Source organism: Rhinolophus sinicus, linkage group LG09 (genome assembly GCF_036562045.2).
Source record: "Rhinolophus sinicus isolate RSC01 linkage group LG09, ASM3656204v1, whole genome shotgun sequence".
Lineage (NCBI taxonomy): Eukaryota > Metazoa > Chordata > Mammalia > Chiroptera > Rhinolophidae > Rhinolophus > Rhinolophus sinicus.
In genome coordinates, this window is record NC_133758.1 from 51,207,602 (window position 1) to 51,231,969 (window position 24,368).

General features: G+C 38.7%; 1 protein-coding gene across 8 annotated transcripts in view; it reads right to left on the reverse strand.

Annotated features, from left to right (window-relative positions):
* PPP4R1 (protein phosphatase 4 regulatory subunit 1) overlaps positions 1-6,693 on the reverse strand; it is a 65,500-nt gene extending 58,807 nt beyond the window's left edge. For 2 of the 8 annotated variants that reach the window (XM_074340366.1, XM_074340364.1), the window contains exons 1-3: positions 6,071-6,231; positions 5,812-5,856; positions 4,115-4,305 (exon numbers count right to left, since the gene is read on the reverse strand). In XM_074340366.1, coding sequence (XP_074196467.1) covers positions 4,115-4,193 — 79 coding nt within the window. In that variant the 5' untranslated portion in view covers positions 4,194-4,305; positions 5,812-5,856; positions 6,071-6,231. Of the gene's footprint in view, positions 1-4,114; positions 4,306-5,811; positions 5,857-6,070; positions 6,232-6,386; positions 6,469-6,608 lie in introns of those variants that run through there. The other 6 variants (XM_074340367.1, XM_074340365.1, XM_074340370.1 and 3 more) reach the window with 5 other exon arrangements.
* Between the last annotated feature and the right edge of the window lie 17,675 nt (positions 6,694-24,368).

Genomic DNA, 24,368 nt, shown 5'->3' on the forward strand with positions numbered 1-24,368 from the left:
TATGTTCAGATCCAAGCTAAAAGCAAAACAACACCTTAGTTTGAGTTTAGGGTCTGCTCACCCTATCACGCAGTTGATGGCAAAAACTGCCATCAAAAGAAAAACAATCCAAAATTCCAAAATACAAGGCAAATGTAGAAGTAACAATAGTTTAATAAATTAATGTAAATTCTTTGTTTTGATGAGAAGAGGAACTGAGAGGTAAAAGGACCAGAAATAAAATAATAAACCTGTGATCAAACAAATGTGGCAGACTAATGAACTTGACCAGCAGCAAGGGCTATTTACCTTTAATAGCCAGAAAGAATAAACAAAAACCTATGTATCTAGGGAGGGTTTTTCTTGTTTGTTTTTGTCGGTACAGCTACAATCCCAGGCAGTCAACATGTATAATTTACAAAGGGTTCTCCTCCCTCCCCTTTTTCTTTCTTTTTTAAAAAAAAATTCTATAGGGGGAATTATTACCCAAGGCAGCATTAACTGATTCTATACGTATGTACCATTAAAATCATTAAGCACTCTTTTCTAGGGTATCAATTATACTGTCTCTAAATAAAGATTTCTTCTATCCAGTCTTGTTGATGGCAATTAAAACATGCTCCCAAGTCTCATGTCTCACTCTTCCAAATCCCTATTAACAACACTTCTAAATATCATGACTTTCAAGGGCACCTTCCTAGGGTTTTTGACTGATTCCCAGGCTGGTACTGGACAGCCCCAATTTTTTTTACTTCTCACTTCCCCGTGTGGCAAGGACTTAAAGAAGATTATCGAAACTAGTTTTTAAAAGTAGTCAGAGGGCCCAGAGATTCTTTGAAAGGAGTGCAGTCTAGGCAGTTACACCCAGTTAGTTCTGGATCTGTTGTTAATTCATTCTATTTTCACCACTGCCCTCAAACCCAAAAAATAATATAGTGTAAAAGGATTCCAAAACTTGAATTCTGAAAAATCCTGTGGTATGGTATATCCATAATACAGTTCCAAAAGCTCTTCCTTTTGCCAATAACTATGTATCTATCAATAATCAATTTAAGTGTAAATGGATTAAAAGCTCCAATCAAAAGACATAGGGTAGCTGGATGGGTAAGAAAACAAGACCCATGCATATCCTGTCTACAAGAGACCTACCTCAGACTAAAAGACGCACATAGACTAAAAGGGATGGAAAAGGGTATTTCACGCAGATGGAAATGAAATAAAAACTGGGGTAGCAGTACTTACATCGGACAAAATAGACTTTGAAACAAAGACTATAATAAGAGACAAAGAGGGACATTATATAATGATAAATGGATCAATAGAACAAGAGGACATAACCCTAGTAAATATCTATGGGCGCAACACAGAATCACCTAAATATATAACATAAATATTGACCTACATAAAGGCTACTTACAAATGGAAGAAAAGTTAACATAAAGACTAAGTAAGCTATATTACATGCAAGCTCCATTCTAATTATCTCTCTCTAGGTTAAATTAAACCATATGCAGCATACTAGATTAATCTTCAAGGGTATTTTAAGCATGGCTCGAACAAATTGCCTATGCAAGAAGCTTGGGCTGCTCAATGTTGTAAACTGGGCAATTTAAGAAGAGATAATATTTAAAATATAATATTTAGAATCAGGAGTCCTAGCTTAAAATTCTGGCTGGTACTTAGGAATGTTGTTCCTCGGAAAACAATTTAGTCCCTTTGTGTATCAGTTGACTTTTTATTAACATCAGACTACCACAGCCTATACATCACAGGGCTGCTATGAAGAATACTGTTCATAAAAGCTATAAACTATCAAGTGTTATATAATCATTCTTTTACAATATTCTTCTTCAATGTTTTCTCAAAAATGTAAATTTCAATCAAACTCCTTCAATGAAATTATTTTTACAATCATTAGGTCATCAAATCACACTGTATCTTAAGTCCTACCTCACCTATTTTAGAAATCCAGCAACTTAAATGTAAATCAAAATCGCATCTCTGGAAAACTGACAATATAAATTTGAAATATCTTTCTCTGAAAGTCTGTCATTTTGCATTGCCTTCCATTATTTAAGGAACAGAAGGGTTTACCCAACTCTGAAGTCACTCTGCTGAGACACCTATTCAAATGGAGTCACTGTCTTCTTGCTTTCACTTTGAAATTCAAAGTATGTTTCATGATACAGGATTTCAAGTACCATTTTTAAATTAAAACAAGCATACTTTTTCATTGCATTATTTTCCTAAACTTAATTTTAATATTACTTAATAATAATTTTATTTATTTACCTTTATGACCTTTTAACATGGACATACAACACACCATTTTTTACATACTAGGATTTTGTTTCTTTTTCTCCCAGGGTATCAGTCAAGTCAGTCCTTCACCAACGCTTTCCCCTATTCTACCCACTTTCTACTCACTATACATAGACTTTGGGGCTTAAAACCAATCAAAAGACCTGAGACACTTATCAAGATCTGGCAATGCCCCCCTTTCAAGATCTAGACCCTACCTAGGTCCTCTTGTATTCTCCACAGCTCCAGATTACCTGTACAATAGTATTTACTCTCTCTTCTGCCTTAGTCTAGGTTCTACATTTAGGAAAGGCAATTAGGATTCTAGAGCTTGGCTAGAAAATAATTTCTTCCCATCTCCGCGGCTGACTTAGACCTCGCTTGGTGGAAGTGGCAGGACCTGGTGTCCAACTACTCCCGAGGCGGGCCTCCATACAGTGTTCCCTGAGACAGAAAATAAGATTCATAAGATACCACCTAGTTGTAAAGGCAGCCCAAGCACCATTCCCGCTGACATCTCTGGTCCTCTACCTTCTCCAGCTTCTCTAGGATGTGAAAAGCCTTTTCACTCCATTCCCTTACCAAACATCTTGCTCTCAACCTAGGCACCATCAGAAAATTTTTCATTCTTTCTCCCTTTGCAGTAGAAGGCAACTGGTCCTTCAACTGGCCATGTTCAAAGATCCCTCGTTTGTGAATTTCTAGGTAAAGGTATTATCAGGGCAGGGAGCTCTCCCAGGTATGTGCCGTCCTGGCAAGCAGATTATTTCAAGCGTAAATAATTAATGCCCAAGAAATTCAGGACAAGTTTTTTTGTTGTTGCTTGTTTTACCTCCCCCTTTCCTTCTTGAAGAGATTCAAATAGAAAACCCTGTTTCGGGAAGGGAACCTTAGCATTATCACCTTAACATAGTCACTTCAGCACATGTGAATTGTGGTACACAGGAAGGATCCATGCAAAAATCTGTTCCTTAGATTCCCCTCTGTCCCACTGTTTCTGAGTAGCCTAGTAAGAATTTGTTTGGACTTTCTCCACTACCGGTGAATTACCTATGTCTCCTTTGAACTCCCAAACAGCCCCTTCTTTCTCTTTGTCCAAAATGACATCTATATCTCCATTCTGCCTCACTGTCTTTGGAATTTTCATGCTTATGTGAATTCCCCGTGCACAGGTAATACAATGTGATTTTCTCCTGTTAATCTACTGTATGTCCTTTGACTTATTTGACCAGCCACAAGAACTAAAAAGGGTAAGGGGAAAGATTCCTCCATCACAACAGCACCACCTATAAAAACTAACAACTGAGAAAAGTAAGCAATTATTCTAACAAAGTCTTCAATGAAATTATAAATATGCAAATAAACTATTTGTGCCTCCAAATGTCTAACGTTTTATCCTAAATTAAAACACACTGAGAACAGAACCTTAAAAAAGTTAACTGCAAGCATGAGCAACATCTATATTAATTCTGTAATATAATATACAATCAGTATTTCCTTCTCTGCTCTTTTCTTCCATCTTCCCTTACACTTTAGTCATAGCAACACATAATATTTATTTACTATTTATATAATAACGTAATATTTATTCACTACTTACCAGGTGCTGTTCTAAGGGCTTTATATGCATTAATTTATGTAAGGCTCTGAACAACTCTATGAGGTATGTATTATTATGTCTATTTACAAATAACAAAACTTGAGCATAGACAGGTTGAGTGAGTTACAAGAGTCTGTCCAAAGTGACAATGCCAAGATTCGAACAAAGCAGTCTGGCTCTTTTCTATTAACTACTCTGCTATACTGGCTCTAATACCTTCATTATCACACTTACATTCAAATCGCTTATAAACCACTAGAGGGCATGGATTGTGACCATCCTCAGAACCGAGCAGAGAAGTCTTGAGGCTCATGAATAAATCATTGTTGAGTTCTTCACAGGTATGCCTTCCCCTCCAGACTATGTTCCTTAAGGGTCAATGACATAAGTGACACTGCAGCTCTTCCTTTAAGAGTGCATGGCACCTAAGTGAAAATAAATGAATATGCAGAAGTTCTTGCTCCAGACATTCCTAAACACATGCTGAATAAATGTATCTTCTATTTACAAAGTCTTGAATCAAAATACAACAATGAGAAGCCCCTGTTTGGCGGTGAAAGCCAGAGCCAGCTCTGTAATCCTAACTTTGTAATAAATCAATAGCTGCTTTAAATAACAATTTAAATTTACTCGTAGGCAGCTAAGTAGTCTAAGGAAAAACAGTAAATGAAATGTAAAAGCTGTCCTTTGCTATATGAGTACTGCTCCGTTTAAGAGAGCTTTTACTTAAAAAATAAACCCAGACTTAGCAAAAGGTAAGCTTGCATATGGTTCAATTACTTTAAAAATAATCACTCTTTTTATAGAATCTTTCTAAATAGTAAATTCCCTTTACTTCACTCAAAACATCCAGGAATTTAAAAATTAAGCTTAATTTGGGCAAGGGAAACCATATTGGACAATGCTAAGGATTAATCACACAGTATTTAAAAGAGCTATTTCAAACTGCAGCTATTTCTGAATTACTTATACAGATGTTAGTCACAGTAAATCTCAGTATCAGACAGGCTTTCCACTAACTACACCACACATTCTACCACGGTTATCATTTCAATTCAGAATAATTTCCAAATTACCTTCTGTTGTTAAAAAAGCACACAGGAAATGAACATTCCTTCCTAACACTATTCTGGAAACAATATCAACTTAAAATAAAAAACAAAAACAAAAGAATCAACACTTGTAAAACTTCACTGTTTCAAAGGAAAGCTGAAATTTTAATATTTAAGGTCTGGATAACTTGTGAACATTTGCATTAAAGAAATATGCTTTCTAAACCTAACGATTCCTGCCAAGGCCACACCTTCTAAGCTTCCCGTAAATCACAAATCAAATGATGTGGAGCAACGTAAAAACTGCTAGGAGCTAAAGTGAAATTACAGGTAAGTCATCTCCATACAATCAGAAACGGGACAAGTGAACCCAGGACGCTAACAGGGACCACCAGGCGTCCCTACAGCTGGCCGCTAACTTGCGAGCAACTCTAAGGAAACACACCTTCCTTCCTCATAGCCTGCTTCCTCAGGAGGCTTGAGAGGAAAGGGGCGGCCCCCGGAAGGCACTCAAAAAGGGAAAAACACACCCCAAATTCCCATTTCAAATTTCTGTCTACTACTTTTTTCAAAAACAGACGGCCTGGCAGCTCCCAGGGCCACAAGAGAGTTGGAGGTGATGAGAGGGGTGGGCGATGGGACAGAACCCGAGCTGGAACATTACACAGGGCATCTCTCTTCACCAGTGGAATGGGGGCACACCGTTTCCTCCAGAAAGCGCGACTTTCTCTCAAAATCGGGACCCCCGCCGGTCCAGGACCACGCCTCGCCGGGCGGTTCTCCCGCCGGGCCGGGCCCAGGCCGCCGCCACCCGCCCTTCCTTCCCGGCCGCTCCCCGCGGGCCGCCGGCGACAGCAACGGCAGGGCGGGCGCACTCACATCCGTCCGCGTCCTCCTGCAGGTCCTCCTGGAGCAGCGAGAGGTCTGCGCCGAGGGGAGAGAAGAAAGGCCCGGTCAGCGCCTCAGGGACACTGCGCGCCGCCCCAGCCGCCCGCCACCCGCCCTCCCGGCCCCGCGGCGGCTCCCCGCGCCGGCGGCTTCGGTCCGGCAGCCACTCGGGGCGGCGGCAGACGGGCGGGCGCGGGGAGGCGCCGCCGCCGCCGCCGCCGCGCCACCCAGAGAACAGGGGGCCACGTACCCGCCATCTTGTGGTCGCCCCCTCCTCCTCGGTCTCCCGGGTATCCGGGGCTACATGGAGCGGCGCGAGCCGGGGAGCCGGTGGACGCGCGCGGGAGGGGCGGCGAGGAGGAGGGACGGGCCGGCGGGGGCGCGCGCGCGGGGCGTGCCGAGGGCCCGGGACTGGGGCGCGGGCGGAGCGGCTCCCGGACGCCGGGGGCGGGCGGGCCCCGGGCCTCGCCCCGCCTTGCCCGGCCGCACCGTGCGGCTCCCGGGTGGCGGGTGATCCCTCCTCCCGCCTCCCTCACTCCAGGCCCGGCCCGGCGGCGCGCGCTCACAGGCTCGGCCGGAGGCACCCTCAAGCCGAGCGCTTCGGTCGAAGGCGCGCAAGCTGTGCCGCCGGCCCGGGACCCTGCGGTGTGTGCCCGGGACCGGGCGGGGCCTCCCGCGGCCCGGCCCGCTTTATTGGGTCACCAGCCTCGCCCACAACCTCGTTGGCCGCAACCTTTCGCCGACGCGCCCTTCGCGGCCCCGCGACCCCTCCCCAGGGCTGCACGTACGTCGGCGGCGATCTGGGGCCAAGCAGAGGCCGAGAGTCCCACCCTTCGGGTGGAGGAAGCGCCGCCTCCCAGCGCGCCGGGGACACTTGCGAAGTGGCTGGTAACAAAGCCTAGGGCCCGGTTTCCTGGTCGTGGAGTGACAAAGTCATCCTTGTTCACCCGGCTTTCACACCCAGCACGTTTAATTATTAGACACAGAGTATTACCTCCATGTCCTGCTAATCCTGAGCTGACAAAGCGGAGATCCAACAGCAAGAGTGTTGGCAGGCCTCAGTTTAGATCTCGATTCTGCCATTTACTTAGTAGGCGTGTGACCCATTTGTAAAATGAAGGATGATAACAGTCTCTTGGGATTATTGGGATTAATGAAGAATGTAAGCAACCTAGCACAGTACTTGATATCTAGGAGGTGCTCGACGAAGGGTGCCTATGATTAGTTTTCTTTTCTTTGAATAGTTTAATTTTGGCAGCACTTGCACTCAACCGAAATTTGTATTATTCTCCTTTTTTTACATGTGTTAAGTGAGTAGCTCAAGCTCTCAAGAGCAAAGTGGGGGCTAAACCTAGGTTTTCTGATTCCATTTCACACTCCTATCTCCATGACTAATCTTATCTCCAGTTCTATCCAAGGCCTCCAAAATGGTAATCTCTTGAAGTGGAGAACAAAACAAGGACTTGTTAAATGATGCCAGTTTGGGGATCTGGACTCTTGGGGAGGAGAGGGAATTATAAATAGTTAATCAGCTTTTTCTGCTGTGTGTATCAGATCCTCTGAAATTCATGTCTGTGTAATAAAATGGGCTCTGCATAGCTATTCCAAAAACTTCCCTGTCAGATATTACAACATAGAACACATTGTATAGTAGGTATTAAATTTCTGAGAGTAATAAAAATTGGAATACAATCTGTGACTCCAGGTATGTCTAATTTTCTCAAATACAGAGTAATTAAAACTGAAGGCTAAATTGTCGTATTTCTCTCCTGACCTTGCAGAATGCCCTTATGTGAATTCACTGTGACACTAACTCTCAAAATGACAGGGCATTAGAAATTACAAACTAGCAACAGAAACCAATCCCAGCTGACTCAACCTGTAAGGGTTTTGCCCTGCTGTGGTACTTGTCTTGTGGACACCTACCACTTTAGTAATTCTGGATAGAAGGAGGAAGGAAGAGGATTTGGCTGTTTACACTAACTGGTGATCTCACAACACAAAATTTACAGAGTGTCAACTATTCTTCAGCCACTGTACATGCAAAGACAAAACTATCTGGATGATCTACCCAGTACAATTCTCCATGATCATGATAAAATAGAGGTTATGTACCAAATGATAGCCTAGGTAGGATATGGAGTGACTAACTGCCTTTGGTCGCTCGGCCTCAATAAATTTGATCTCAGTATTCTCTGGGAAGGCAGCAAAGAAGGAGGGTCTGTGTAACTTTGTCCATACTGCTCAAGACCTATGAATTTGATTATCTTACCTGCATTACACGTTACAGCATGTCCCTTTAGGGAGTATGGTGTTTAGACATTTCAGTGAGAATATCTTCATTCACAGTTCAGCACAAGTACATGTTTTTTACATTTGATTTTCTCTCATTACTCCTTCCTCAAAGATAAGATCAACGGTTTTAAAACCAGTATTTATAAAACGCACTCTGTTCCCTCCTTATAAAAAAAATGATATCTAAAAATATAGCAATCATTATTCTATGTACCCTTACCCCACTTCACTTACAATGTAGCCTGTGGATACCAGAAGCTGTGTATTGTCTAGTAGTCAGAACACAACACGAAGTCTTAATCCTTAACTTGCTCTGCATTCAAATCTGTAAAATAGAGGAAATGTCACAAGTTACCTTTTAAAAAAGTATTGTCCCACTATATAGCTACTAAGGCCAGAATGTTTCAGGATAAGTCCTCTTCCAAATGATAGTGAAAACTTTTATTAGCAGCCAAGGAACCTTGGAAATTGATGATTTTGCTCTTCAAACAAAAACATAATAAACATAATGGGGAAAGTATTACAAATAAACAACAAAAAAACAAACCTGCCTGGCATTGCTTGATGCTATCCCTTTTTAAAAAATTTTTATTATATGTATGTATGTATATATATATATTAATTTATTATATATATATATATATTTTTTTAAATTTTTATTGGGTAACTTTTTTCCAGGACCCATCAGCTCCAAGTCAAGTCATTGTCCTTCAGTCTAGTTCTGAAGGGAGCAGCTCACCTCCAAGTCCAGTTGCTGTTTCAATCTAGTTGCGGGGGGCACAGCCTACAATTCCATGGGGGAATTGAACCAGCAACCTTGTTAAGAGCTTGCACTCTAACCCACTGAGCCATCTGACCGCCCTCTATCCCATTTATTGATTTTTATATTAATAATTGAAACCTTTACTTTTTAACTTTTATTTATTTTAAGTGTGCTTTTCCAGGACCCATGAGCTCCAAGTCAAGGAGTTGCTTCAATCTAGTTGTGGAGGGCACAGCTCACAGTGACCTATAGGTGATTGAACCGCCAACCTTGTTGTTAAGAGCACCGCGCTCTAACCAACTGAGCTAACCCGCCACCCCTTGGACTCTACCTTTTTTCTTCAGCTTGATTGTTCCTAAAGCTGAACATACATAAAAGGCAGATTATTAATTGTTGTTTTGAATAATACAAAAATTAATCTGAAAATGGAGAAATACTTATATGATAAAAATACTTTATAAACAAAATTTTTTAACCTTTATTTTCATTCATCTCAGTGTTTTGTTTTCTTTTTTTGAGCCAGATTGATGAGACATCACTCACAGACTGCCATTCCCAAGTAAAAAGAACAAATATTTTCCTTTTTGACTGATTGCTTTAGGTAATCTCTTACCCTAAGCTTCCCATACATACTTTGGTAAATGGTATACAGGTAAATATTTGTGTGAAATTTTTATTTTTTCTTCTATGCTTCTGTTTCCTTTTAAAGCTCCATGTCAAGATGACATTCCAAAAAGTGAAATCTTAGCCTTTCCTATAGCTTTAATAATTTAGTTTTGTTTTTCGAAAACACTGGATCTCTTTTTATTCACATCAGTTACAGATACATTTTCTCACACAATCCTAAAAAAAGAAAGAAGAAGAGGGCCCGACTGGTAGCTCAGGCGGTTAGAGCTCTATGCTCCTAACTCCAAAGGCTGACGGTTCGATTCCCACATGGGCCAGTGGGCTCTCAACCTCAAGGTTGTCGGTTCGATTCCTCGACTCCCGCAAGGGATGGTGGGCTGCGCCTCCTGTAACTAACAACGGGCAACTGGACCTGGAGTTGAGCTGCGCCCTCCACAACTAAGACTGAAAGGACAACAACTTGACTTGGAAAGAAAGGAAGAAAAGACAAAGAAAGAAAGAGAGAGAGAGAGAGAGAGAGAGAGAGAGAGAGAGAGAGAGAAAGAAAGAAAGAAAGAAAGAAAGAAAAGAAAAGAAAAGAAAAGAGAGAAAGGAGAGAGGGAGGAAAGAAGGAAGAAAAAAAAGGGGTGGAAGGAAAGAGGAAGGAAGGAAAAAAAATAGCTACAGAACTGAGCCCCATCCAGAGGTATCTCTATTCAGGCTGCGCTTCCCAATTTACAGAAGTTGAAGGTGGCCCATAGAATGCAATAGAACATAAGCTCTGTCCCACGGTTAGCCATGGCTGCAAGTTTCTTAGCATAGGCTTGTTCTGACCAGAATAGTGCATCATGTTACTAGAATCACCACTGTAAATCTAATATAAAAGAAAATAAATCGTTTGTTTCTTATCTACCTTGTTAAGTACTCCAGTGCTTTTCACTGTGCTCCAGATTAGCAGAGACAAAAGGATTCTCCCCTGAGCAATTTTGTAGATATCCCAGCAGAGGTGAAGCATCCTATAAAATGTGTTCCACATATTTTAATTTCATTAGAAAAACTAAGTTGTGAAAATAGCATTAAATTAATAAAAATGGCAGTGTTGATTTTCATTAATACCTTTCTCTTAAAATACAGAAAACATTAATTGCAATCACATTCAAAGAAATGTGGAAGAGCCTATCCCAACTTTGTCCAGCAGAGTGGGTGCTGTAGAAATGCTTATTATTCTGAATCTGAATGGATGAGTCAAATTGAACCAGGAAAAAATCATAAGTAAACCACACATTAAAACCCAGAAAAACTCGGTGATTAAACTATGTCTTGATTCTAAGGTCCGTTCACACTAATGGCTGCCCTATATTTCTATAACTCAGAAGAAATTGTTTCCATTCTAATTTCATCTTTCTGTGTATCTCTTTGTAACAAAATTGTTGTGTTCTTGGTCCTTGAGCCTTCATTTGGTAAGAAAAATATTAGCCCAATGATACAATACAATTCATATACAAGATAACTAATACATTTTTTAACTTTTTATTTTGAAATAATTAAAGATTCACAGGAAGTTAAAAAAAAAAAATACGGGAAGTGTTTGTGTACCCTTCTTCACCTAGTTTCTCCCAATAGGTAATATGGTACATTTTGAAATATTTCGAGACCTATGTACCAGGCATTAAGCTATTAGGTTGGTGCAAATGTAATTGAGGTTTCCGAGTGTGAATTTTAAATCATTATAACTAGGCTCAAACACATCTTTATTAATCAAAATAGGAGCCATTACAATCAACACATTTTGCCAACGAGAAATAAGTTTGTTTATTCCTGCAGCATAAAAATCCATGCTTCAGGATTCGATAAACTCTTGGAAAGCATTTTCTGTATCCTGCTGGTTGTGGAAGCGTTTTCCCTGCAAAAAGTTGTCGATATGCTTGAAGATGTGGTAATTCATTGCCGAAAGGTCAGATGAATATAGCAAATGAGGCAAAACTTCGTAGCCCAATTCATTCAACTTTTGAAGCGTTGGTTGTGTGACCTGTGGTTGGGAGTTGACATGGAGAAGAATCGGGTCCTTTCTGTTGACCAATGCTGGCTGCAAGTGTTGCAGTTTTTGGTGCATCTGCTGAGCATACTTCTCAGATGTAATGGTTTCGCTGGGATTCAGAAAACTGTAGTGGATCAGACTGGCAGCAGACCACAAACAGTGACCATGACCTTTTTTTGGTACAAGTATGGTTTGGGGAAGTGCTTTGGAGCTTCTTCTTGGTCCAATCACTGAGCTGGTCATCGCTGGTTGTCATATAAAATCCACTTTTTGTTGCACGTCACAATCCAATCGAGAAACGGTTCATTATTGTTGCATAGCATAAGAGAAGACAACATTTTAAAGTGACGATTTTTTTGATTTTCGGTCAGCTCATGAGGCACCCACATATTGAGCTTTTTCACCTTTCCAGTTAGCTTCGAATGCCAAACAACCGTAGAATGGTCGACGTTGAGTTCTTCAGCAACTTCTTGTGTAAGAGGATCAGCTTCAATGATGGCTCTCTGTGGGTCGTTGTCAATTTCCGATGGCCTGCCACCACGCTCCTCATCTTCAAGACTCTCCTTTCCTTTGCAAAACTTCTTGAACCACCACTGCACTGTATGTTCTTTAGCAATTCCTGGGCCAAATGCTTTGTCTCTGCTGCTTTACGACCCATTTTGAGCTCAAATAAGAAAATCACTCAAATTTGCTTTTTGCCTACCATCATTTCCATAGTCTAAAATAAATATAAAATAAACCACAAGTAATATGTCATTAGCAAAAAGACATAAACCAAGAAATACGCATTAAAATGATGTATAACAGGGGTGGCCAGTTAGCTCAGTTGGTTAGAGTGTGGTGCTGATAACACCAAGGTTAGTAGCTCAATGCCCACATGGGCCACTGTGAGCTGCACCATCCTTAAAAAAAAAAAAAAAGATGTATAACATAACCACATTTATTTAAGAATGTATTCCAATTTCAAACAGCAAATCTCAACAATGCAAAAACCGCAATTACTTTTGCACCAACCTAATAAATGCTTTTGTGTACTTTCTGAGACGGAGGAGGAGAAGAAGGAGAAGGGGGGAAGAAAGGAAAAGAAAATGTTTACCTTACTTAATTAGATTATTTAATAATTATTTTGCATTTTGCACAAAGTGTTTCACTATAGTCGAGGTAAACTTTGCCTTTCCCAAAGAAAATTAGAGAAGCCTGTGCACATCCTTTCTTTTATCCCTATCTATTGTTTTTCTCTTAGCTTTATTTTCTACCCTCTTCTTTGTGTCTTCAACCCTATTTTCCTCAGCTGCAAGTTTAGGAATCTCAGTCTTTCGCTGCACCTCCAAGCTCCTCAGGCAGAAACCACTGGTGAGTTCCCAAGACTGAAACTTGAAAGAAAATCCTAATGCCAATCATGAGACCAATCCCTAGACTCACACATACCCAGGCCCTGTAGTGGCGTCAGCGGGACCTGGGCTCTGCATCCTGGTTTTGCCACTACATGTCCATGGATTTTGAGCATTGCCTCACTTCTTTCTAATTTGGTTTTCATGTTTATGAAATGGAAATAAAAAAATAAAAGTGCCTTTCTCACGCATTGCTCTGAGGATTGAAGTACTTAATACCTGTAAAGTACTGATGCAGTGGCTGGCACATGGTAAAAACTCAGTAAGTAAATTCAACAGAGAACATATTAAATAATCATTCATTCTGAGCATCTGAAATTATTGGTGTAAATAGTAATGTTAGTAGATCTAGTGGGCCTCCAATTTGCCTTTGATTACTTTCTATTTTTGGCTGTCTCTGCTCTTCAGGAAATGGGAATGACAGTCTCCCAAATTTAATGACACTTCAGGTTGACTGGTATCCCCATGCTCACAGAGCTCTCATTTCTATATTTCTGCTGTTTTAGAAATAAATAATGCATATATTAGGGATGTAATGGCACTTTTACTTCAGCCCTGGCGCTCATCCCAACTCTGCTATTTAATTTCAGCTTTGAGTTCAGCCTTCAGAAGATCAAAAAGCCCCATGTTTGCTTCAATGTCATAGCAGCATCCCTGAGATAATGCTGCTCAGTGATCATATGTGTGCACAGGGTTCCATCACATCTAATAAGTGTGACAATCTCAATAATTAAAAAAATTGTGGCATGGATTTGTTATTATTATCTGAAGATACTCTTTCGAATATAATTAAACATTCTAAATGTAACTTAAAGGAAAATCTCCTTATGTTTCTTATGTTGAAATTCTATCAATTAAAAAGTTCTACATAAATTTATAATTGCCAGAGTAAATGCTGCAATATTAATGAATATTATTAAAGCCGAGTGCTTTATATAGTTAATTTTAGAAGAACATTATATACTTTTGGAGCCAATAAGTTTTTATAAAAACTTAATTACTAATATAAGGAAATAGAATAGTGACTATATTATGATTCCATTCTTTTCAGAATTGTTTATTATACAGTACTTGCAATTCTATCCTTAAAGAGAATAATCTAGTCCTAGCCACAGCAATCAGGCAAGGAAAAGAAACACAAGGCATCCAAAATGGAAAGGAAGAAGTAAAACTGTCATTATTTACAGATGACATGATATTATCTGAAGAGAACCCTAAAGAGTCCACTAAAAAACTATTAGAACTGATAAATGAATTCAGTAAAGTAGCAGCATATAAAATTAATATTCAGAAATTGGTTGCATTTTTATGCACTAATAATAAACAGTCAGAAAGAGAAGTTAAAAAAACAATCCTATTTACAGTTGCATTAAAAAAATACCTAGGGGGTGCGGCCGGATGGCTCAGTTGGTTAGAGCACGAGCTCTGAACAACAGGGATGCTGGTTCAATTCCCACATGGGATGGTGGGCTGCACCCCCTGCAACTAGATTGAAGGACAACAATTTGGAATGGATGGGCCCTGGAGAAACACACTGTTCCCCAATAAAAAATTTAAAAAAAGAAAACACAAAACCTAGGAATAAATTTAACCAAAGAGGTAAAAGACCTGTGCTCAGAAAATTATAAGATTTGAGGAAAGAAACTGAAATGGAAGCACATACCATGCTCATGGATAAGAAGAATTAACATCATTAAAATGTCCATACTACCTAAAGCAATATGTAGATTCAATGCAATCCATATTAAAATATCAATGGCATTTTTCACAGAACTAGAACAAATAATCCTAAAATTTATATAGACCCACGAAAGACCCTGAATACCCAAAGCAATATTGAGAAAGAAGAACAAAGTTGAAGGTATTGTGATACCTGATATCAAACTATATAAGGCTCTACTAATCAAAATGCCATAGTACTGGCATAAAAACAGACACACAGATCAATGGAACAGAATAGAGAGCCCAGAAATAAACCCATATCTATATGGTTATTTAATTTACGACAAAGGAGCTTAAAGTATACAATGAGTTAAGGACAGTCTCATCAATAAATGACATTGAGAAAACTGGACAGATGCAGGCAAGAAAATGACACTAGAACACCTTCTTATACCATATACAGGAATAAACTTGAAATGGATTAAAGACTGAAATGTAAGACTTGAAATCATAAAACTCCTGGAATCATAAAACATAGGCAGTAAACTGTCTGACATTGCTCTTAGTAACTTTTTTTTGGATATGTCTCGTAGGGCAAGAGAAACAAAAGAAAAAAAACAAATGGGACTGTATCAAACTAAAAAGTTTTTGTACTGCAAAAGAAACCAACAATACAAAAAGACAACCTACTGAATGGAAGAAGATATTTGCCAATGATACATTCGATAAGGGGTTAATATACAAAATATATAAGGAGCTCATACAACTGAACACCAAAAAAAACAAACAATATGATTTTAAAAATGGGCAGAGAGGATCTGAATAGACATTTCTCCAAAGAGGATATAAAGATGGCCAATAGACATATGGAGAGATACTCAACATCACTAATTATCAGAGAAATACAAATTAAAAGCACAATGAGATACCACCTCACACCTGTCAGAATGGCCATCATCAGTAAATCAACAAACAGCAAGTGTTGGTGAGGATGTAGAGAAAAGGGAAAACTTGTACATTATTGGTGGGATTGCAATTGGTGCAGCCACTATGGAAAACAGTAAGGTTCCTCAAAAATTAAAAATAGAACTATATGATCCAAGAATTTTACTTCTGGGCATGTGTCCAAAGAAATCCAAAACACTAATTCTAAAAGATATATGCACCCTTATATTCATTGCAGCATTACTTACAATAGCCAAGATATGGAAGTAACTTAAGTGTCCATCTATAGATGAATGGATAGAGAAGAGGTGACACATATGAATGATGGAATATTACTTGGCCACAAAAAATGAAATCTTACCATATGTGATAGCATAAATAGACATAAAGGATATTATGCTAAGTGAAATAAATCGGACAATGATGAATACCATATTATTTCACCTATATGTGGAATCTAAAAAACAAAATAAATGAACAAACAAAACAGAAACAAACTCAGACACAGAGAACAAACTGATGGTTGCCAGGTGGGGTTGGGGGGCTGGGTGAAGAAAGTGAAGGGACTAAGAAGTAGAAATTGGGGGGAGACAGGTGGCTCAGTTGGTTACAGTGCGAAGTCTGGGCAACGGGGCTGCTGGTTCGATTCCCACATGGGACAGCGAGCTGCACCCTCCGCAACTAGAATGAAGTCAATGAGCTGCCGCTGAGCTCCCAGGTGGCCAGATGGCTCAGTTGGTTGGAGCATGAGCTCTCAACCACAAGGTTGCCAGTTCACCTCCTTGACTCTCTCAAGGGATGGTGGGCTGCGCCCCCTGCAGCTAACAATGGCGACTGGACCTGGAGCTGAGCTGCACCTTCCACAACTAAGATTGAAAGGACAACAAGTTGACTTGGATGGAGCTGATGAGTCCTGGGAAAAATACACTACCGTTCCCCAATAAAAAGTCCTGAAAATACACAGTGTTCCCCAATAAAAAAAAAAAGTACAAATAGGAAGTTATAAAATAATCACAGGGATGCAAAGTGGAGCATAGGGAATATAGTCAATAATATTGTAATAACTATGTATGGTGTCAGGGGGGTACTAGACTCATCAAGGGGATCACTTTGCAAGTTATACAAATGTCTAAGTACTACTATGCTGTACACCTGAAATTAATATAATATTGAATGTTGACTGTAATTTAAAATTAAAAGAAAAACAAGAAGAAAAATAGAAACCTCAAAAAAGAAAAAGAATTACTCTCAGGTTTTTGTCTTGAGCTATTGGGTGTTTCTTATTGAGATGTTATTTATTGAGATGGAAAAGGCTGCGGGGAAGGCAAAAGGGGGAGTAATAGAATAAGAGTTCAATTCTGTATATGTTAAATTTGATATACCTGTGAGATAGCCAACTAGAGATGTTAAATGGGAAGTTTTTTGGGCCAAAGAAAGGTCTAAGGAGGAGGTGGAAACATGAAAGTTAAGTAAGGTGTGCAGTGACCACAGAGTATCGAACTCTAATAGCACAGCAGAAGTCTCCTGATTCTCCAGTCCTGTGTCCTTGCAAACTCATGCAAATGCCTAGTCAATGACATTATGGTATCATATAATTAGATAAAAGGGGTGTTTTCATGGGTCTAATTGAAAATAAGCACCTCTGTAGCAAATAAAAAGACATAGATGGATTAAAAGTAGTGACACAGTATCAAGGGCACAGATAAGATCCAGAAGGCTTGAAATTTACTTTTAGCTATGCTTCTTACTGGTTTAATTGTGCCTCAGAAAAGTGAATTCATAATATCAGATGATCTCTGAGATACCTATTTAAATATTTGACAACTCCCCAGCAATTGATTTTCTGAATACGTAACCTAATAATATTCTTGTACATGTGCATAGGGAAATGTGTATATGGGCCTCACTTAAAACATTGTTTAAAACAGCAAAAATAAAGGAACTGAAACATCCACCAAAAGAAAAAATAAAATATACCATATGTGACAGAATGCTGTATAACTGTTTTTAAAAAATGAACTAGATCTATGTGTATATATAAATACCACAAATATAGAATGTTGAATGCAAAAAAAGTAGGTTTTAGTATTATACTTGAAATAACTTTTTTTTATACTTGAAATAATTTACCTTTGTGGAGGCACATGTGTGTAAAAACATTAGCAGTAGCTAGGAAGGATGCATTCTGGTTTGTTATTGGAATGGGGAAAGAAATAAGACTAGGGATGGGCTATAAAGAAAGCTTCAAGTTAATGTTTTATATAAAATTATATTTGAACTACATATAGCAGTGTTAAAAGGAATTTGTTGTATTATTCTTTGCATATTTATATTAACTTTACGACTCAAAAAAGAAAATAATATGTAAAAACTGCATTTGCTTTTTTTTTTTTTAATTTTTTATTGGGGAATGTTGGGGCACAGTTTTTCCAGGGCCCATCAGCTCCAAGTCATCCTTTAATCTAGTTGTGGAGGGCACAGCTCAACTCCAAGTCCAGTCGCCGTTTTCAATCTTTAGTTGCAGGGGGCACAGCCCACCATCCCATGAGGGAATTGGACCTGCAACTTGTGTTCTTTTTTAAAATGCCCTCTCCCCGCCCAAAAAAAGATATTCACATCCTAACCCCTGGAACCTGTGAATGTCACCTTATGTGTCAAAAGGGGTGAGGGGATGGGGGTTACGAAGGTGTGATTAAATTAAGGATTTTGAGAAGGGGAAGCTTATCCTGGGTTATATGGGTGGGCCCTAAATGCTGATCTTTATAAGAGGGAGGCAAAGAGATTTTATTTTACGTACTCCAAAGAGTAGAGGCAATATAACCACAAAGGCAGAGATTGGAGTGATATGGCCACAAGCCAAGGGATGTTGGCAGCCACCGGAGCTGAAAGAGGAAAGAAACAAAATTTCCCCTAAAGCCTCCAGAGGGCACCTCGATTTTAGCCCAGTGATGCTGATTTCAGACTTCTGGCCTCCACAACGGTGATAGAATAAATTTATGTTATATTTAAGCCACCAAGTTTGTAGCAGTATATTATAATGTATAGCAGCTACATTAACTAATATGACTAGGTTTTTAAGTGTGTTATATGGACGTTGAAATATTCTAGGTTTACATTGGGTTGGCTAAAAAGTCTTTGATCGTTAAAAGGGAGTAAGCAGAGAGCTCAATAATGACACTTACAGGGAGGAAATGCTAGGCAGTATGAAGCTCAAAAGATGGAGAATTTTTAAAAGAAAGTAGAAGGGTAATTGTCTAGAAATGGCCATGAGAGAGCAAGATAAACACAACCCTCCCTCGCTGCAGGGATGTGAAGAAAGAGAACTTTCCCCAAAGGCAGCATTAGGGGAAGATCTATCCCAGGCAACCTTGTTGTTGAGAGCTCACACTCTAACCAACTGAGCCATCCGGCTGCCCCTCCAAAAGCTCAGTGGCAGCTGGTTGTCTTCAATCTAGTTGTGGAGAGTACAGCTCGCTGGCCCACGTGGGAATTGAACCAGCAACCCTGTTGTTAAGAACTTGCGTTCTAACCAACTGAGCCATCTGGCCACCCCCTGCACTTGCTTTTAAGTTCTAAAAAATACCCTTTAAGCTAAGAATCTTAAAAAAAAAAAGTCCCATTTGAAAACTCTTTACGTTTCATGAGAATGACATTAAAATCATAATGTCAACTTTGCCATCTCCTAAACAACATACAGTAACAACACAATGAACTATGTTTAATCCAAATAGATACACTAAAGTGTATAAACAGTAGGGAAAAAAAAACTATTAGAGAAAAAGTAGGTATCCCAAGTATATTTTGTTCCTTCTAATAAACTTAAAAACAGATGCCACAAAAATACTTACAGGAAAAAATTCCTTATATATTTGATACCATTGAAATTCAACATTAAAATTGAAGGGAACAAAGATTTGCCACCCTAAAACTGTCTTTTGGGATAGTGGTTTTAAGCTGGTTATTAAGAAATAAAAGACTCAGAAAGAATGTTTGACCCCACCCCCTTTCCTGCCAAGAGATTCAGATGGAAAGACCTGTTCCACGAAGGAAATCTTAGCATATTCCCCTTAGCCTAATTTGAATTAAGTTTGGTAGATAGGAAGTCTCTAAGCAGGGTCCTGTTAACTAGATTACCCACTGTGTCCCATTGTTTCTGGGTTAGCTACCAAGAATTTGCCTGCCATTATGCGCTCAGCTCTTCCTCAACTACCTGTAAATTGCCTGTTTTCTTTGAAATCTCAGACTTCTGTCCCCTTTCTCCTTTGTCCACAATGACATATATACCTCAACTGCCCAATGCATTTTGGGGTCTCATATCTTATGACACCCCTCAGCATGTATATCTGTAATATACTTTGGAAATTTTCTCCTGTAAGTCTGTCTGTTAATTTGATTACCGTGTTTCCCAAAAATAAGACCGGGTCTTATATTAAGGTTTGTTCCAAAAGACGCATTAGGGCTTATGTTTAGGGGATGTTATCCTGAAAAATCATGCTAGGGCTTATTTTCGGGGAAACACGGTATTAGTTCAGCTAGAAAAATGTAGAAGATGGGAGGAAAAATATTTTTTTAGGCCCCACAAAATAAAAACCTTGTCAAATATTTGCTATGGTCTGCAACCATTTTTTTGGTAATCGAAGACATATTTTTGAGATTTTTCTAGGTACACAATTCCTTTGAGGAAATACGGTACTGAAAACCATTTTCTCAAATTACGTTATGTTATGCATAAAAAATTAGTGCCATTCACTGTTCAATGTGCTGGTGACAATTTAGTCTCAGTAATGTGCAGCAGAGCAACTACAAAAGTGATTTCACAGATGACAACATTGACAAATTTTGTTCCTACACAATAATGTCAAACTTTAAAATATTGTTTACTAAAATATTTAAGGCTAAAATTATAATCCTAATTAAATTTTGACAACATGCCATTTATTTCTGTACTCCAGAAGGTTAATCTGTGATATTCAGCGTCTGCTTCAGCTTTGAGTGAATTTGGAACACTCCCAGCTTTGGCTAAATATTCTTTTTAAGATTTGGTAACATGGCGTTTGGCCATGATATGTATTCAGTGCACTGCTTGAACATACATCATGAGTAAATATGGTATGTATATGCATACTATTTACATGCATGCTACACTAGTTATCTACTATATTTTTCCTCAAAATCTCCCAAATCAATGTGGGCTGATAAGGAACACTGGCCTGTGATAAGATGAAAATATTTTGTTAAATATTAAAGAATTATAAGAAATGAGTTCCCTTGAATGACAGTAAAAATTATTTTGTATATTTAATGGGCAGAGGCCTTGAATAGACATTTCTCTGAAGAAAATATACAAATGGCCAACAAACACTTAAAAAGTTCTCAATATCACTAATTATTAGGGAAGTGCAAATCAAAACCATAGTGAGATACCACTTCACACTTGTTAGGATGGCTATGATTAAAAAAAAAAGAAAGTAATAAGCATTGGCAAGATGTGGAGAAATTGGAACTTATTTTGTTCAAAAGAGGGGAAACACGTGATTCCCTGTGTTTTGGCTGTTGAAAGACAGGGCACCCCATCTTTCGTAGGCTATCTCTGGGAATGAACTGTTGGGTCTGTGAGGCTGCCTCCTTTGCACATTTTATGGAAGAATTTTGCTTCCCTAGTTAGGTCATAAAAGATGTATTGGTTTGAATCACTATTAAAATTCTACTGTCACTGGACAGATGATGGATACTTTGAATTGGAAAAACTTCTAAATTGAAAAATTTCAGAGAGCTTAATATTGGTATAATAACTAGCCGTTGAAACATCCTTAATAAGATGGATGGACAGAAATTAGAACAGAAACCAAAGTCTACTCAGACCCCTTTCTATTTACCTTCAGACATTTGCAGATACCGTGAGAAATTAGGACATTGGAAGTACAATTGTCCTGCACTTAAAAAAAAAAAGTACAAAGAAAAATAACTTGTCTTAAGACTTTTGAATTTGCTTTTAGCTTCTTTGGTCTTACAGGTGCTAATAAACATTAGGTTAATTTACAAAAGAATTTTTAAAAGAGGCAGAAGGGAAAATTAAGAGATTTCCTAACAAGATGAAAAATTTTATAAGGTTATTGAGCTATAAAACTATGAGAAGTGGTATATTTCAACAGGTTTTAAAGGAATTAATAACTTTTTGATTAGAAATTTGGCCACATTGGAAACTAATGCCAGAGTCTGATAGGAATTTTTTTTTTTAATTTTGAACCCCCTCCCTATTTTACTCCCTCTGAGTGTAAAATAGAACGATATACCCAGAGGGAAAGAAGCAAATTAGACATTATGTAGTTAGACAGGTTGGTCAATCTATGATGTCTCTAAGTTTCAACCCAAATTCTGAGAGCAATTATTATCTTGCAAGTCTTTGTGAAACCAGAAATGCAGCTCTAGAGGCCGTTTAAGTCCACCTGTATCTTTATCATCCCCAATTCCTAAGACTGAAGGGGAAAAAAGGGAGATTAGGGTGTTTTTTAAAGTAAAAACTGCTTCTGTAGTTCCAAGGCATCTTTGCCAAGGACAAATACAAATCTTAAGCGTTTTTCTCCATGAATACTAGTAAGAAAAAGCTACACAGGTAACCTTAATTTATTCTGCCAGAAACAGTTTGGATCCAACTGTTCCTTTATATGATCTTATGCATCCTATGACAGTAACTTTAAAACGAAGAGTAGGAGGTTTCTGTTCATGTCTGTTTGTATGTTCTTGGCGTGTTGTGTGGTATTTTCTACCTCCAGATGGTATTGTTAATTTATAAAAAAGTACCTCTACTAAATTGGCTTAAACAAACAATTGCTTATATGAATTTACTCAAAAATACAATGGAAACTAACCCAGATGCTTTTCAAGATTATATGATATGAGAAAATATTCAACATTAAAACTAGTTTAAGTTTGGTTTCATTAAATAGACATTGTTTTTTATAGTTACTAACAGTAAATAATATATTTTCGTTTTACCTGTGCTTACAAAAATAAGTTCATGTTATCTCTGTTACAAAATTTGTCAAGAGAATAGCTTGGGTAATAATTAACTTCGAAAGCTTATTGAGTTAAGAACTAATAAATCAATGTAACTTTAAAAGGTTTTTGATAAAACTTCAATAATAATGATGTTACATGATACATATGAGCTCTGACAATTAAGTTTGTGAACTTTGTTGCAGAGATGTTGCTAACTTTTTTTTATATCGGAGGGATTATTCATTATGAGTTTGTACCAACTGGACAAACAGTTAACCAAGCTTACTACTTGGAAGTGCTGAAAAAGTAGCGTGAAAAAGTTAGACAACCTGAACTTTTTGCCAACAATTCATGGCTCTTGCATGATCACAATGCACCACTTCACACAGGCCTGTCTGTGAGGAAGTTTTTAGCCAGCAAACAAATAACTGTATTGGATCATGTTTCCTACTCACCTGATCTGGCCCCCAATGACTTCTTTCTTTACCTGAAGATAAAGGAAATGTTGAAAGGAAGACATCTTGATGACATTCAGGACATCAAGAGTAATACCGTGTTTTCCCGAAAATAAGACCTAACCGGAAAATAAGGCCTAGTATGATTTTTCAGGAGGACATCCCTTGAACATAAGCCCTAATGCGTCTTTTGGAGCAAAACTTAATATAAGACCCGGTCTTATTTTCGGGGAAACACAGTACGATGACAGCCCTCATGGCCATTCCAGAAAGAGTTCCAAAATTGCTTTGAAGGGTGGACTAAGCGCTGGTGTTGTTGCATAGCTTCCCAAGGGGAGTACTTTAAAGGTGACCGTAGTGATATTCAACAATGAGGTATGTAGCACTTTTTCTAGGATGAGTTCGCGAACTTAATTGGCAGACCTCGTATATGCTTAAATATAGTTTCCCAAATTCTTTTGATAACTTGAAACTTTAGAGTTTTACTAAGTTAATGATAAAAATGATTGAATATCGGGGTGACTGGATAGCTCAGTTGGTTAGAGCATGAGCTCTTAACAACAGGTTGTTGGTTCGATTCCCAAATGGGCCAAAGAACAGCGCGCTCCACAACTAGATTGAAAGCAATGGTTTGAACTTGGAGCTGAGACTCCGGTGGGCGGCCGGTTTGCTCAGTGGTTGGGGTGCGGTGCTTATAACACCACGGTCCGGTTCCCACGTGGGCCAATGAGCTGCGCCCTCCACAACTAGACTGAAAATAACGACTTGCTGGCAGATTAGTAGCACTTTCTTTTTATTCTCATAAATGGATTCTCAAGCCTTAGTCCTTTATTATATAAAGTGATTAGAACATAAGTAGTCTTCAGATTGTCACTAGGTTACCAAGCCTTGTGGATAATGCAACAAGAGGGAGAGAACCATTCTGACGTGACTCTATATAAGCACTACAGCCTGTCATAGCAGGCCCAGTCTTCATTAACAATGTATTTCCTGGTTTCTCAACTTCCCAAAACGAACAAGTCACTGACAAATCCCAATGGATAACTATTATGGGTAAGATTTATCTGCAGAGAAATCAGGGTGATATAGTAGAGTGAGAACATGTTTAACCTGAATATAATCAAGTTTTAACATTTAACTTCCCCGTTACTGGAAATACAGGGCAGAGAGGAGCAAGTTAAACGGCATGTTTAGACAACAGAATATTTGAGAAAGTGGGAGATTAAACAAAACAGCAGGTCACTTCAACAAGTCATTGTCAACATAAAAAGCAGAGGAAAGGAGTGCTGTTCTAGATTAAAAGAAAAAAAACTTTAAAACAACCAAATGTTAGGCATAACCTCAATTGGAGTTTGGTTTGAATAAACAAGCTACCAAAGACAATTTTGGTGCAA